This window comes from Sorex araneus, chromosome 2, assembly GCF_027595985.1.
Source record: "Sorex araneus isolate mSorAra2 chromosome 2, mSorAra2.pri, whole genome shotgun sequence".
In the NCBI taxonomy this organism is placed as follows: Eukaryota; Metazoa; Chordata; class Mammalia; order Eulipotyphla; family Soricidae; genus Sorex; species Sorex araneus.
Window position 1 is genome coordinate 145,799,103 of NC_073303.1, and position 15,074 is coordinate 145,814,176.

At 41.6% G+C, this 15,074-nt stretch overlaps 1 protein-coding gene across 15 annotated transcripts in view; it reads left to right on the forward strand.

Annotated features, from left to right (window-relative positions):
* Positions 1–15,074, forward strand: part of ZBTB20 (zinc finger and BTB domain containing 20) — an 897,756-nt gene that overhangs the window by 818,000 nt on the left and 64,682 nt on the right. For 8 of the 15 annotated variants that reach the window (XM_055125915.1, XM_055125914.1, XM_055125916.1 and 5 more), the window contains 4 exons: positions 576–673; positions 1,561–1,619; positions 8,630–8,793; positions 9,169–9,356. In XM_055125915.1, the coding sequence (XP_054981890.1) occupies positions 8,783–8,793; positions 9,169–9,356 (199 nt within the window). In that variant the 5' untranslated portion in view covers positions 576–673; positions 1,561–1,619; positions 8,630–8,782. Of the gene's footprint in view, positions 1–575; positions 674–1,560; positions 1,620–8,629; positions 8,794–9,168; positions 9,357–15,074 lie in introns of those variants that run through there. The other 7 variants (XM_055125917.1, XM_004606709.2, XM_055125923.1 and 4 more) reach the window with 3 other exon arrangements.

The window sequence follows — 15,074 nt, forward strand, 5'->3', positions numbered from 1 at the left end:
CAAAGGGAAGATGACAAGCCAATGAAGGAGGAAGAAGAGATAAGTAAGAGATAGAAGGGAGGGGGAAAAAATACTGTGTCCTGTGTAATAGCTACCTGTGTAATTTCTTCCTTCATGAGAAGGGAGAAAAGTTTTGGAAATCAGGTGATCCAGAACTCAACTATGGTCCCAGGAGGAAGATCTTGGGTTTGAGATCAACAATAACTATTTCTGTGGTTCATAGGCAGAATTCAAGATGAGGGGCCCATAGAGACTTTGTCGGAAAAGGTGGTGGGAAGGTGAGAGCTAGAAACATGGTGGGCACTTGTAGAATGGGTAAGAACTGAGCGATAATGAGGTGGAAACTGCAACTTGTAGAAGAGTCAGCCCTTCCTTCCTCACGCTCACCCTCCACCTCAGCTTATAACTCAAAACCGCAAAATCATCCGTTGAATCTGAGATTGCCATCGATGATCTCAGTCTGGATAGATATTTAAGGAAAAACACCACAAACGGTGGCTGGATAGCACTCTCTTTATTCTTCCTTCCCTGGTTTGCAATTCTCATTCCTTATTTTTCTCTCTTATATGCTCTAGATGCAGCCTCTCTGTGTTCCCTGCCCCAATGAACGGCACTAGGCCCAAGTCTTGGAGTGATTTACCTGAAGAGTGACATCATTGATTTGGAAACTACTGTGAGTACATTATGCATCACATGGAAGGCTTCTTAGGTTACTCTATTTAACTTAAAAACAACAGCAACAACAATAGCCAGCACACAATTGTAAAAATGGGAAATTTGAGATGACTTTACCTCCTGGTCCTGAGCCGCCCACAGCCAAGCTTACTGCAGCATTGCTCCTTCCTCCCCAGTGGCTGTACCAGGCCTGAACACACCTTGCAGTGCCCGGGCTATTATGCTGCTACATCGGAGGCTCTTTTTGAAGTGGTGGCAGCTCCTGCCTGGTCTTTTACCTCTCATTTTCCAGCTGTGCCACTGTTAACCTCACTGCAACTTGTCATTTTGTGCCATGCTGGTCCAGGTCATAAATAAGCCAGCCTCCCTCTTGAATGTCTCAGCTGCCTCTGAGTTTGTCTCTTTGCCAGGCTAAGGGGTACAGTCAGTGTCTTTGCCTTGACACCCTGGGATCCTTCAGTGCTGTCTCTGAGTCTCCACATCAGCTTACCTCTACCCTTTGCATGCATGACTCTGGATATTTGGTATTGGTCAGGCATTTTATGCAAAATAAGCCCAGTCCTTGCAAGGTCAGGGGCCAAAATATATAGGTATAGGAGACCTGAGGCCACTGAGAGAGTGCTGATTAAAGACTGATATCAAGTGTTCATTAATATCAAAAATTAATATCAAAGTAATATCAAAGTAATATCAAAGTGTTCAAAGTAACAGGTAAAAAGTATGTTTTTTTTCTTAACGGTAGAAAAGCCAGAAATGTAGATTATTAGGAGGCAATGCTTACAAAATAACTTAACTGTGCACTTTTAAATAAGAACCTATTCTAGTTACTGTGTTCACAAGCTTCCCTCTACGGTCTGAGGCAGGTAATGGGATGGTGTTTTACAGACTTCTCTGGTTCTGAGAAACGCTAAAGCTGGGAGACTAACACTGCACTTAAGCTCCAGGTAGGAGTTTTACATTTTTATATTTTCTATGTCTTTAGCTCTTTTGGTATAAATCAGATCCCAGGCACTGAAGCTAGAGTTTGTGTCTTTTGTCTTACTTTGCTTTGCTTTTTTTACCTTACATGCTTTGAATCACCTGAATTGTAATTGATGGTAATTGAGATGTAAGTTATGGACAGACCTGGTTAGGACAGACAGGAAGACCATGACAGTGTTGTACTGTTCTAAAGATTTGAGGAATTAGGGAGTGAAAATATGACAGGCGATCAAAAGCAGAGTTTCTTTGTTCTTTACCCAGGCTAGGAACTTACGTAAAAGCCTTCACTCATCCTGAAGTTCAAGTGTAAGGAATGCCTTAGAAACTCCCACATTTGGGTAATTTTCTGAGTCGCTCATCACCATAGATTAGCTATGCTGGTGCAAGTAGTACAGTGTACTAGACGAGACTGGTTTTAAATTTTCTGTGTGATTTGGGAAGGATAACAGTCTTTCCCATTCCTTCCTGTGCTCCAAGAACCCAGCACCAGATCCAGAAATCAGAACCTGGGGTTCTAGTGCACAAGGAAGCCGATGAATGAGCATCTGTCTCTGACAAGACGTTTTCCACCTGCATGGATTGCCGGAGTCTGCTCTCACATCTCACGGCCCTGAAAAGTTGAGAGACTGAGTTGTAATCCTTGCAGGGTCTGCTTTGCAGAAACTCAGCTTTCTCATATATATAAAGATTAAATAATTACAACAGTTATGAGACTTTCTAAGAAAAAAGCCAATAAAGTAAATAAAATATTTCAAATGGCACCTGAATGATAGCACAGAAGTCATTTGTTTTGAATGTAGCTGACCCTGCGCCAAGGTCCCCTGGGTATTGCTGGGAGCAGCCCTGAGCACAGAGCTAAGGCAGCCCCTGAGCACCGATGAGCATGGCCCACCGCCACCAAATACACTCACTATTTATCAAGTGTCCTAATTATAAAACTGTGTCCCTTCCTTTGAGTTGACAGTGCCTGGGCAGGATCTCAAGGCTCAGAAGGGTGTTAAGGATGGGACCGTATTCGATTTTGAATCTTCCTCGTACTCCCACACCACAATGCAGCCTTGTTCATTGTCCATTGGTTCTACCCACTTTACCTGGATTGTTGTGATAAGATGATTTTATGCATGTATAGTATTGGCACACCATGGAAGAGCATGTTTACTCAATCAACTAAAATCTGCGGTTTTTTTTTTTTACATGATACCAGGTACCATTCTACAACTTAAAATTTAGCAGGCATGAAATAAATTAAAACCCTTACTCACGTGACTCACATTCAGCTTTCTTCCCCCACGGATAGGCAAATAGATGAAATAAGTACATGAACTAAGAAAGACCTGATTTCATTTTATTTTGCTTAGTCTTGCCTTCCAGAAAACAATATTGAGAGAGAAAGAGGGAAATGGGAAAAGGGTAAGAATCCTGAATACTGATGAGCACCCCCCTCTTTCTCTCTCTCTCTCTCTCTCTCTCTCTCTCTCTCTCTCTTTCTCTCTCTCTCTCTCTCTCTCTCTCACACACACACACACACACACACACACACACACACGGAGAAACCATTCTCTGCCCTGTTACATGGTCCTGGAGATTGACCATCCTAGACTACGTTACCCAGATGCCCTTCTTCCCTGGCTCTCTTTAACGTGGGACCAGAGAATACCTGGAAGGTGTCAGGGTGTTTATTACTCCAGCTCCCTTTCACCAACTCCCATTCTGATTGGACTTAGAGAACCCCACATTTTCACTTGTCGCTCCGGGTTAGCAGTTTAAGGTGAAGATCTACGGCTTTCTACTCCTGCTAGTCCCTGGAGTGCTGCCATCCCTTGAGGGTCCCTTAACCTCATCTGTACCTCAGCGCACTGTCCTTTCATTAAACCCCCTCAGCTGAAACCTTTGTGAGTGCCATCTGTTTCATGCCAGGCTCCTGACTGATACAGTGAAGGGAAAATACACTGAAAAACATCAGCAATCAGCCTTGCCAAGAAGGTTAAAGAAAATGAGAGAATAATTTTTTTTAATCGTAGAAGCATCTTAAGTTGATCTGACAGCATTAGACTAAGCAGTGAAAGGATAAATTGTAAGAAGAAATGATAAGCTCCAAAAGGGCCAAAGGTTGGTTTCGATGAATAGACCAAAGTGCTCTGCTCAGATCCCTTTCTATGGGCCAAGTGTAGCTTACTTGACCTTCAACTTCAAGAGGAGCTCGTGGTAGAGCAAGAGCAGTGACAAACAGATCAACAGAATGAGTCAGGAGGGTCACCCAGTATCAAAGTGTTGAAAAAGAACTTGCTTATCCTAGCATTCTTTCTGCTTTAGCTGTAATTACAATCTATTTGTCCCTGACAGAATCCAGATTTAAAAAAAAAAAAGCCTTCTAAAGCACAGGAAGTGTCTCCTTATAGCTGCAATAAAAACAATCTCAGACCTGATGCACTCTGTGAAAAGAGCTACCTTAAGTGATCATTGACCGGGTGTAGCGCTATACAAATCCTTGGCATGAGTTATTTCATTGAATCCTCCCATCAGTCTTAAGAGATGGGGCATTATTATTTCCATTTCCCAGATGAGGAAAATGAGGCATAATAGAATCAGGGCACAAAGCTACTAGAGGGTGGAGCTCAGTTCTGCCGTCAGCTACTAACCCCACTGTGATTGCCACCTCCCTTTGACTCCTCTCTCTCCAAAAGGCCGTAGTCAAACTTTCCCATGTATTAGAAAACACAGCACAGTTACCTTTCCAGAAAGATTGAGGATGGCACAGAGGGCGGCATCCCTGGTTTAAATTATTGTGATCCAATGACTGAGTCAATCATTTACCGAAAGGCGGGTCTGACTAGTTCTTTCTTATTCAGCCAGGCTGAGAAGTGGAAGGCATATTAATGTGCAGCAGAGGCCTAGTGAAGAAAAAACTTGGGAGAGAGTGGTAGAAGAGAGTTCTCTCCTCTCAACAGACCCTGGAGACCGATAAGAGCTCACACCAATAAAATATTTATTTTCATATGTTGGAGAAAGTATTGCCATATTGTATGTGTGGAGACGTGTGAAATATATACATCAAATGCCACCGATCTAGTTAGCTTTCATGCATTTAACATGCTTAATATCTACCATCTCGTCAATATGTCTCAATGCATATTTTTCTTTCCATATGCAATCTGGTCTGCTGAGGAAAGAGGCAACGTTAGCCATCGCCTTAGTCACTGCTATGTTTCAGCCCAAAACCTTCTTATCAGAGCCAGGCACAGTGAGAGTTAAATTTAAAAATTTAAAAAAAAAAAAAGCAGAAGGTCTCCCTTGCTAGCTCAGCCGCCAGTCACCTTCAACTGCCTGCCCAGTTCCTAGAGCAGCCTTTTTCTCCTAACAGAAATGTTTGCCATGGGGAGACGAAAATGTTTTTGTTCTTTCTCTGGACAATTGGGAGCGATTCTGTCAGACGTCAGAACTGACCGTTGAAAGGCAGGTGCCTGCAGGCCGCACTTTCCTTTTTGAAAGCACAGCTCCAGCACTGTGGCGGGCGGAAGTGGACAATGATTGGTCTGTTTCTCTGTGCAAGTACTCAGGGTCCACCCAGTTTTGCTTTGCATATATTTACGAAACATCTGCCCTTTTCTTGTTCTTAAATGCTTCCCTCTCAACAGTCCCCTTTCTCCTGGTTTCTTTCTTTGTTGTTGTTGGCCTGCCTAACTTTTTCATTGGAGCTTTCATTTTCCGGTTGAGGGGCGACTTCATCAGAGTGGATAATTTTAACATTGAAGGAAGGAGGCGGCAGAGAGAGACAGAGACAGACAGAAACAGAGACAGAGACTGAAAAGAAAGAAAGACGCTGAGCGGCCAGGGCTTGGCAAGCCAACCTTTGGCATGGTGACCAGGAGGAAGGTTCTAGTCTGATCTGGAGTTTGCCTCACTGAAATGCTGCCTGGATTCAGCCAGTGTACTGCTGCCCTCTCCAGGCACCAGGGAATAGTACACAGCCGCAGAGGCTGGGAGAGACAGGCCCTCAAATGTGCTATGTTTATATAATATTTAAACAAGAGGAAGTATTTTCAATTAGTTACTCCAAACCCTGCGCTTTCCTTCTTAAAAAAAAAAAAACTAAAAAACTATGAGCTGCAAAAATCGGGTCAAAATAACACTACCTGATGCATTTCTAGACATTGTTCATTGCTCTATTTTAGTAATTCTCAGCTCCAGAAAAAGGAATCCCAAAGAACCATCACAGAGGGTGAGATAGAACATGAATTGCCTCGAAGGACAGTGGGTGGCTTTCTGTAGTCGCTGCAGCTGGGAGAGAGCCCAGTGGTATAAAAACAGACAGAGTGATGGTAGGCAAATGAGGTGGGTGAGCTAAGAAATTAAGTTTTAAGTTTTTCTCCTTTGTAGCAAAGGCTCGAATGCCTCTGTGCTAGTACATGCCTCCAGAGGCGATCTCTAAGGCAACAAGCAGGAAGCTTCATGCAGGGTATCAGAGGAAGTAGGATCAAGCCTAGAGAAGAAAGCAAGAGCACTGCTAGAAAGAGCAATGTAATGTTCGTGATGTTAAAAGTAAAGAACTTTATGTGCATGGCTGTTTGGGCCTGAATCATATGTGCAAGTGGGTTTCCTTAACTTCCTGAAATACCTATCTGAAATTTGCCTTGGACTTGGTGCAATAATTTTTTTGTTGTCGTTAAGTGAAATCTGTCATTAACATCCCATCCTGATATTTAAATGATGCATGAGGAACGGCCTAGTTGTGTGAGCACAATGATCATAATCCTTTCAAATACCCTTCATAAATACGAAGAAAAAGCAACCAGTCAAGGTGATTTTACTGCTGCATAGAGAGTAGGAAACTTAATTGGGATTCACACTATGACTACTCTCATAATATACGCTAATTTCAGCTCCAATTCATTCCGTCAATAAACATATACTGAATGACAGCTTTGTCTAAGCTACTCTGCTTAATGGTAGATCCTAGACAGCAAACTTAGGAAGACAGAAACCAGACTTATTCGCTCACTCATTCTAGCACCACATAGGCACAGAGTAAGTATTTGTCAATGAAATATGTGATTAAATGAATGGTAGATAGGAAGGTAGGTGAATACAGAGATTTTTTTTCAGAGTCCAAGACATTTTCTTACCCTCCAACAGTTTTCAGTCCTGTAGAAAAGACAGACACTTAAATTGCAATCTTTGAAACAAAGGGAAATAAGAGAAATAAAAATTACCTAGAAATTTCAGAGGAAAGGAAAGAGAAAAGAATTCCAGAGAGCGAGTGAGAGAAGAGGGAAAAAAAAAGTGGTGTCCTATCTGGAAAGAGAGGAATCAAGACAATTCTAAGTGGAGACAACCTTCAATAGCGTTGCAGGGGGGCGGGGGGGGCGCATTTACAACAATTGAGCATGACTATAGAATAAAGAGTGAATTTTCTCAGGATGTTCTGAGAAAATTCAAGAAATGTGGGAGAACAGTGTGACCAATATGGAGGACCCGTGAGCTAAGCTAGAGCAGATAGGAATTTGCTATCCTTTCTGCTTGTCATGTCAAGCTCATGTTGTCATCTCAGATTTTGTGAATGCAAAGAATTAGGAACAAAGGAGTTTGAGGAGGTTGGAGAACCAGTAAATGAGCGATGGTCTAAATTTTTAAAAGTGCCAAGGTGATAGTAATGGGAATGGAAAGGAAACCCAGATGTGAAAAAAAAACATGAAGAAAGTAGAATTGTCAAAACCTGACTAATTGACTTTAAAGCAGATCAAGGTATATGATTCTGAGGTTTCTAGCCTGGCTGACAAACCTGGTGATAGAAATAGGAAGCTTACATGTGAGTTTTCCTTGGTAAAATTGTTGGGCTTTGAAAATTTTGATGTTAGATCCCTCCTTAAACTGAAAACCAGCTCCTTGGAGATCTATGTAGACACTGAAGATGGAGAGTTAGTACCACAGTCATTCATTCAACAAACAGTTGGTAAAACAGTGCAGTTTATTGCTTCCCTTACATTGGCCTCTCCATCCCAAAATGTATGTCTGAAAGCATCCCCATGGTTTTCATCTTTACCATGCCTTTTCTGCCTCCTGCCCTCAGAAAAAAAGACAGATTTTATTTCACAACCTTTTGAAGCAGAAATCCGGAATGTTATTCATAATACCATATTCTGCGAGGGCAGATTTCACTACCCGGTGCATCAGATTTCCAAGCAAAATAGTCTATATGACAAGCCTCCTGCCATGCTTATAGAAATAAGCAAGACATGGAAACAAATCTAGTTACAGAAATTTCTGTTTCACAAATAATTTTCTACCAAATTAAAAAGAAAGAATACTTTCTCTGGTTACCATCCATATAATGTTAAAATAAAATAAAATAAAGGCATGGAGCCAAGGAAACCAAGGGGAATATTCAGGGTATGACTAATAATCCAGTTTGGCTGGGGTGTAGGATGTGTTTGGTGTGAGTTAAGTACATATTCATTTTTATCAGTTGTGTTGTCCTGGAGAGAGATGACAAACTGACCTACAGCTGAGTTCTTTTCCTTCCTGTTTCTAACCCCAAATAGCAATTATGAACAATTACTTTCTAATTCCCCTCATCCATCTCTTCTTCACATCCCAAGCATGCAGTCATTACTCTGATGCACCAGCATCACGCACTAAATCAGAATGGGAAAAAATACAAAGAAATGTAACCTTTGGTTGAGTAAAGCCCGAGTAAAGAATTGGATCTTTGTGACATCTTCCCTCCTAGCCTACTAGATGGCAGCCCCTTCCTTTCACCTTTCACGTGCTGTTTGAACAAAATCCTTCATGACTCCCTTTCTTCCCTTTTCTGCTTGCAAATTCTGATTATGATTTGACGTAAACTATGTATTGATCTGAATTAAAGTCTAACAAAAGCAAGAAAGTTCAATGTTCCATAATGTGTTCCATGAATAGAAGCTTAAAGCCACAGGGAACATTTAGGGCCTTCTAATCCAAGCCCTTTATTTTACAGATGAGGAAACTGAAGTCCAGAGAGGTGAAGTGAGGTGCTCAAGGCCACACAGCAAGTTAGAGGCACAGCTAGTACCATAGCTCAAGGCTCCTGACTCCCAGTCCAGTGCTCCTCCCATTACTCCACGGGTCCTGTCTCTAAGCTTCCTGACAAATGCTAGAACGGTAAACCTCCACTAGTATTTTTCCAGACCATGTTAAAACTCTTAAGGGGGAAAAAAGGATGCTTTCTTGGATAATGTCAGCCATACGTAGCTCAAGCTGTCTGAAGTTCTGGGACAGGGTCTTTTTATGCAGCCATCAGAGTCCAAATGTGGTGCTGTTTGCTTGGCCCATATGCTTTCATGTGTTCCCAGTTAGGCCATTACTGGAGGGGAAAAAAAACAAGAATCAGCTTGTTTTAAAACAAGGGACATACTGGGCTCCCCCCTCCCACCCCCCTCAGGAAAAAAAAAATCAAGTTATCTTTAACAGATTCTAAAAATGCCTTTTCCCAAATATGCAGTCAGTTCCTTCAAAGGGCCCTTTGTTTATTTTCAGGAAGAAACCCAAGACAGCTGAAAACCAGAAGGCATCTGAGGAGAATGAGATTACTCAGCCGGGTGGATCCAGCGCCAAGCCGGGCCTTCCCTGCCTGAACTTTGAAGCTGTTTTGTCTCCAGACCCAGCCCTCATCCACTCAACACATTCACTGACAAACTCTCACGCTCACACCGGGTCATCTGATTGTGAGTACACCACCAAGGTGATAGTGTCTTTGTGGTGCTTGGAGCGTGCTTCGCCCCTTGGCTTCTGGCTTTTCTGCATTCCCAGCAAGCTGTTCCCATTTGGTCTTCTCAAGTAGCCAAAAGTAACTTGCCACCATGATGCCTCAGCCTACATCTCTGTTTTCCGAGCTAGAGTGTATTTTAAAACCAGGTAAGCGGCCATGTGTCTTCACAAGGCCAACGAATACCATGAACCACATTCTCTCTCCTAACCTTAAGTCCGAAAAAGTCGTGGTGCAGCTTCCTAATTATTCTTTTGTCCTGTTGATCTGAATCAGGACACTTCCACCATGACTAAACTGAACAGCCAAATATGGACCTCAAAAGGCCAGCTAGACACAAGGAAACATCCATTTTGAAATTACATAACACAAGTCAGCTTTGCATTAGTTATTGGAGTCTCATGTAGCTTGGCTGAATTTCTTTCTTTCCAGTTTTTAATTTATTTTGAAGTGGTTAAAGGATAGCATAAATTTACAGAAGAAAAGAGAATGACTTCCAAGAATTCAGAAGCCACCCAGACTTCACGTAGCCAATAAGAACTCAGGTTAAAAATATTTTTTAATTAAAAAAACTGCCTACGGGCTAAATTTGGAAATGGGCAGCTTAATGAGATCGTAGCTATTGAAATCTCCATTGCTGTTTATTTTTGCTGTCTTCCCACTAATCTGGGAGTCACTTCTTCAGATTCTATTTTAAGAACGTTGATAAATCACGTTTAGGAGACATTTTTCTTTCTGAAATGTAACCCAATACTTTAGAGAGAAAGAAACATATGTGTTAACAATGAAAAGAAATGGAATGAGGCTTAATCCGAAAGAATATTCCTTTTTGTTTTCAGATGCCCAACAACTATTCAACAGCTCTGGAAATGATCTCCAGAGAAGGGGCTAGTGTATTATATCCTTTAGTGAGGAACATTCAACCAGGAAAGTTTTGTCTTTTTTATTAAAAAAATAAAAAAGTAGCCCATTTATCCTACCCACAAAGACAAAAAATTATTAGTTTGGAAATGAGACTCTAAATTTCCTACTCTTATTATTCTAGCAAAACAAATGCAAGACTTTGTTTTACCCAAATAGTTGGTGAGGAAGTCTGGAAGATTCAATTCTCTGCTTACTTCTTTATACTAGCCTTAGATAAAGGGGCAAGATATAGGGATTGAGATTGTGGGCAAGAAAGCTTTGTTCTACTGGTGGTTGGTCTGAGGCCACACTTCAGCCATAAGTAGGGTCAAAAGAGAAGTGAAAAGACCCAAATCTCTATAGCCTTCACGATCTCTGTTAAGTCACTAGCCCAGTGGAGAAACCTAGTGGGCTAAAGCTAGTACCCACTATTCTGTGGACCATTGTGAAAGTAAACGCCCTCAATGCTTTGTGTCTGCCAGTCTCCAGTCTAATAATAATTACAAGAAAAGCTGGAAAATATTGTGGCCCGGAGCCCATAGACATGCGCACACTGCCCTTACCTACCAGGAAGGTAGCCTGTTCCTGCAGAGAAGGGCCTGGCACGCCTGCACGTAAGCCTTCATTGCCTGGCATCGTGCCATACCCTATGGAGAAGATTACACCAAATGGTCTTGGCCCAGAAACATCCCCCCACCCCCACCCTCATTAATGAAATATGAAGGGTTTGCGGAGTAGAAAAAGACCTGGGTTTCACTGACTGTGCTTTACCATTTGTGACCCTCAGGCCAGGCCTTGACATTCACAATGAATGTGTCTGGGGAAGAGCATAAGAACCTCAGGGAACCAGTGACTCTGAGCTCGGGAAGGTATCAGGATGCTGTTGGAAGGAGAACAACTAGGGAGGAGACACTTAATCTCCCCAGCTGCTTAGAGAGCCATTTAGATTCTACTATTAAAGGTCCTGTGCTCCAACCTGTTGTTTCCGTTGATTATACTTTTCTCCAAATATATTTGGATTGTAGTTTGTCCTGATTTGAGCCTACACTGAGAAGAAAAATATTTTACAGAAGATTCACAGAAATATATTTATTTGGAGATTGCATGAGAGAAGAGAGGGAAGAGGTTTATTTTTTTAAGGTGTTAAAAATTTGGGATGCTCTTCTTGTGTTCAGAAGGATTTGTAGGGGTTTTTTTCTTTTTAATTTTTTTTTTACTTTGAAATGTCATCCCTACCGTAGGTTAATTTAAAAGACTAATTTCTTTAAGGTAAAATATTCAGTTCCTATTTAGAACTAACAGATTTGGGGCATTTAAAAATAGTGCCTTTGACTTGCTAGTCTCCTCAACTTCAGAAACATTCCACCAGTGTGTGGTATTCCAAGCTTTCACGAGTGCCTGAATTTTTATAACACTTTCTTATTTGTCATGTGGTTAGCAAAATTATTCTTAGTCATGTGTCAGTGCCCATCTCTGCCATTCATTAGAATTCTTCCCAGTTTACAGATGAGGAAACTGAGAATATTGACACCAAGTACATGAATCATTTGCTTGGTAGTTAATTCACGAGGAGGATTGATAAATTTTCTCTCCCCCTGCATTCTGAATTTACTTTCCCAAGCTTAGAGATGGCATTCCTAGTATGAAACAGGCATCTTGACAATGTGTAAATAGTCCTATCAGTGGCTATATTATAAATCACAGTACATAGGCCTTCCCCTCTCGTTACACAACCCCAGAGAAACATCAGCCTATGAACAAGGGTGAAGGAATTACAAAACCGTTGCTTCTGAAGTACACAGGCCATGTTACAGAGCAAAGAGGTCACATCTGACCCCTCTGCACTGGGCATTCCATCTGCTGAACCACATCACATCTGTCCAAGGCCACCACAACTATTCAAAATGAGGACTGTGGTTAAGAAACACTTCCCTTTGTGATATGATGAGGTGAAACTGCTCCTGAAATGCATGCTGCGCTTCAGCACACCAACAATTTCCCGCTCACAAATTTCCCCTTTACCTCCTCGCTTGTCACCTCTTCGCCATTTCCCAAAATCGCATGGTAATCAAACCCTGATGATGCTAATGGAAGGCGTTAAGATGAGTTTGGGAATGCGGTGTGTACAAAGCCCGCTGGTATTTGACAGTACTGTTACCTGCCACACAGGCTAAGGAGTGGCTGAGCCACGCTTTTCCTTTGATAGTGTCAAAGCGATGGGGTGGGGTTTATTTGTAATATATGCCCATTGTGTGTATAGGTTTCTGTACACACGTATTACATGCAAATACATATAACATCCTGCCCTTTGAGTTGAAAAGGGAAAAACAAATGGTTAAACAAAACTAAGCCAGCTCAGTAGAGGAAACAAAACTCGACTTATTAAAAACCTTTCTCAAGCCCAGAAGATGTCTCAGTGGCTTAAAGTGTTTGCTTTGCAGGTACAGGGTTGTGAATTCAAACCCCGGTAATGTCCCCACCACCACCACCTTTCTACACACACACACACACACACACACACACACACACACACACACACACTGAGGCAATCCTGATAGCTCTGCTGTTTTGCGAACCCCAGTGAAACAAGACTCAGATAATGGGGAAGGGAAGTATTTTTTTAATTTTTTTAAAAAGCTTTTATTTCTTGGTGGTTATCAAGCTGTGGCACATCACGGTCATATACACATGTCTGTATATATTTATATGTGACCAGAACTTTTAGTTGTATTTATTTTCATTGTGTTTTCCCCCCAAATAAGGCTGCCTTCTCGGGGAGGAGACAGCTCTTGCGTGGCAGTCCTCCTTCCTTCGCCTGTGGAGCCATCTATTCTGATGTTTTCTTTTGTTGGAAACTGACATCCGTGGTTACTTACCTTTCCCTGTTCTACTCTGGCCTCATCAGATTGTCTAATTTTTTTTCTGTGTCCTTGCCAAGATGCACTTACGCATTAACAGTTTTTATTTATTTTTAATTTAACCTTTACACATTACCAAACTGTTGTGTGGGTGGGTTTAACTTTAGCTCCGAGGTAGCATGACTCCACCGGGCTGTGACTGGCGAGGGGACTGGTGGTCTCTGCCTGAGCGCCTGCACCTTCCCCCACTCCCGTCTCTTGGCTTCCCCCCGTCCGACTCCCGGAGATTCCAATTTTCAGTCTCCTTTGTTTAGTTTGAACTTTGAAGCAATTTTTTAGAGAACAAAACAGAGAGGATTTTTTATGGCAAACTCCATTAATGCCACATTAAGGCTGACATTTTAATTACCCCAGAGTCAGGAAATGCAAAGTTCAGGTTCCCACAGCAACAGAAACTGTCCTCTGAGTGCAGGCATCACAGCAGATTCTTTCATTCCCAGATTACACAATACGGGACGCAGGGACATTGTTTTGTTGTGTGTGCGTTTTTTCATATATGGAAAGGAACACAGCTTTATTTTTTTCCTTGGGTTTTCTTTCCTTGTAACTACAGTTGAGGCTATGGGTCCTTAGCTTTCCTCCCCACGCCATCTATATGTATTATCCTGGAACGGAAGACTATTATAGCTCTACATGTGCGCACGGACGGAATTAAAGTTGCTGTGGGAACATTAACTCTGATTTCCGGACTTCCGTGCCAGTCACATTTAAACCATAATGTTGTAATTTTTGGCATGTAATAAATGTGCATTTCATGTACACAGACAGAAAGAAGCATAAAATGTATTTTAAAGAGCAATTAATTACTAACTTTGTGATTAAAAAACATTTGGTGCATGTTCCTTCCCATTTAGCATCAGCTGCTGGTCTTAGCCAGGCCTAATAGATGACATACTGTGTCTCATCCTGTATCTCAGATGTACTTACTGTATGTTCCTGTTCTTCTAGATAATTAATTCCCTTAGTAAAGCTGTAGGGGGAAAACAAAATGGAAGGAATATGCAAGCATGTAAATAGGGTAAAGGATATTTTGAAGGAAATGATTCATTTCTGCAAATAAACTTCTTAGTCCCTGATAAAGAGCCAGAAATCTGCTAAGTGGGTGTAGACAAAGGTTTCTGGCCACCTAAGAGCATCTGGTTCAGGGCCATAAGAACAACTTGAAAGCAGATTTCCCCTCTGAATTCCGGGCAGCTCAAGGGGGAGGGATGCTTTAACTCTGTAAAAACTTTTCAGGCCTAAAAAGTTACTCTGCTCCGCAATCACATTAGTTTATGTTCAGACCTGGAAAAGGAAAAAAAATGAGTCAAGATATGGGCTTTGCAGAAGAACCCAATTTAGAACCATGGGTTTTCCCCCTTTAGATTGGAATCTGGTTGACCTCTTTGTGTAGGAAAAGGAAGTTTTCAAACTGACAATTTGAAAGTTTATGAGTAAAAGGAATTTATAGCAATACATGAAGGCATCTTATTGAAATTGCAAGTTCCTGAGCATTTATTCAAAACCTGTTAGGAGAGAAATGTTCCTAAGAGCATAAACTCTCAGGGTTAGCTTCCAGAGGAATCTGATCATGGAAAATTCCAAACAACAATTAGAGTTGTTTCTAATTGTTCTTTATTGCTCATGTGATGTATTCTTTTTCTTCTGTTTGGTTGTACTTGGTATTTACCTTTAAGAGAGAGACTTCAGCTTCATAGGGTTCTGACTTGCTTTTACTCGGGCTGTCTGTATGTGTGAACATTATGTCTGTAAGAGTGAAAACCGCTCAAGCAAGTTTGAAGGTCTCTTTGGCAAATTTGACTGCGTGTTCAGAAAGTTTCCAATCAGAAAGCTGATTCAGTGTAAAACCTTCCAAA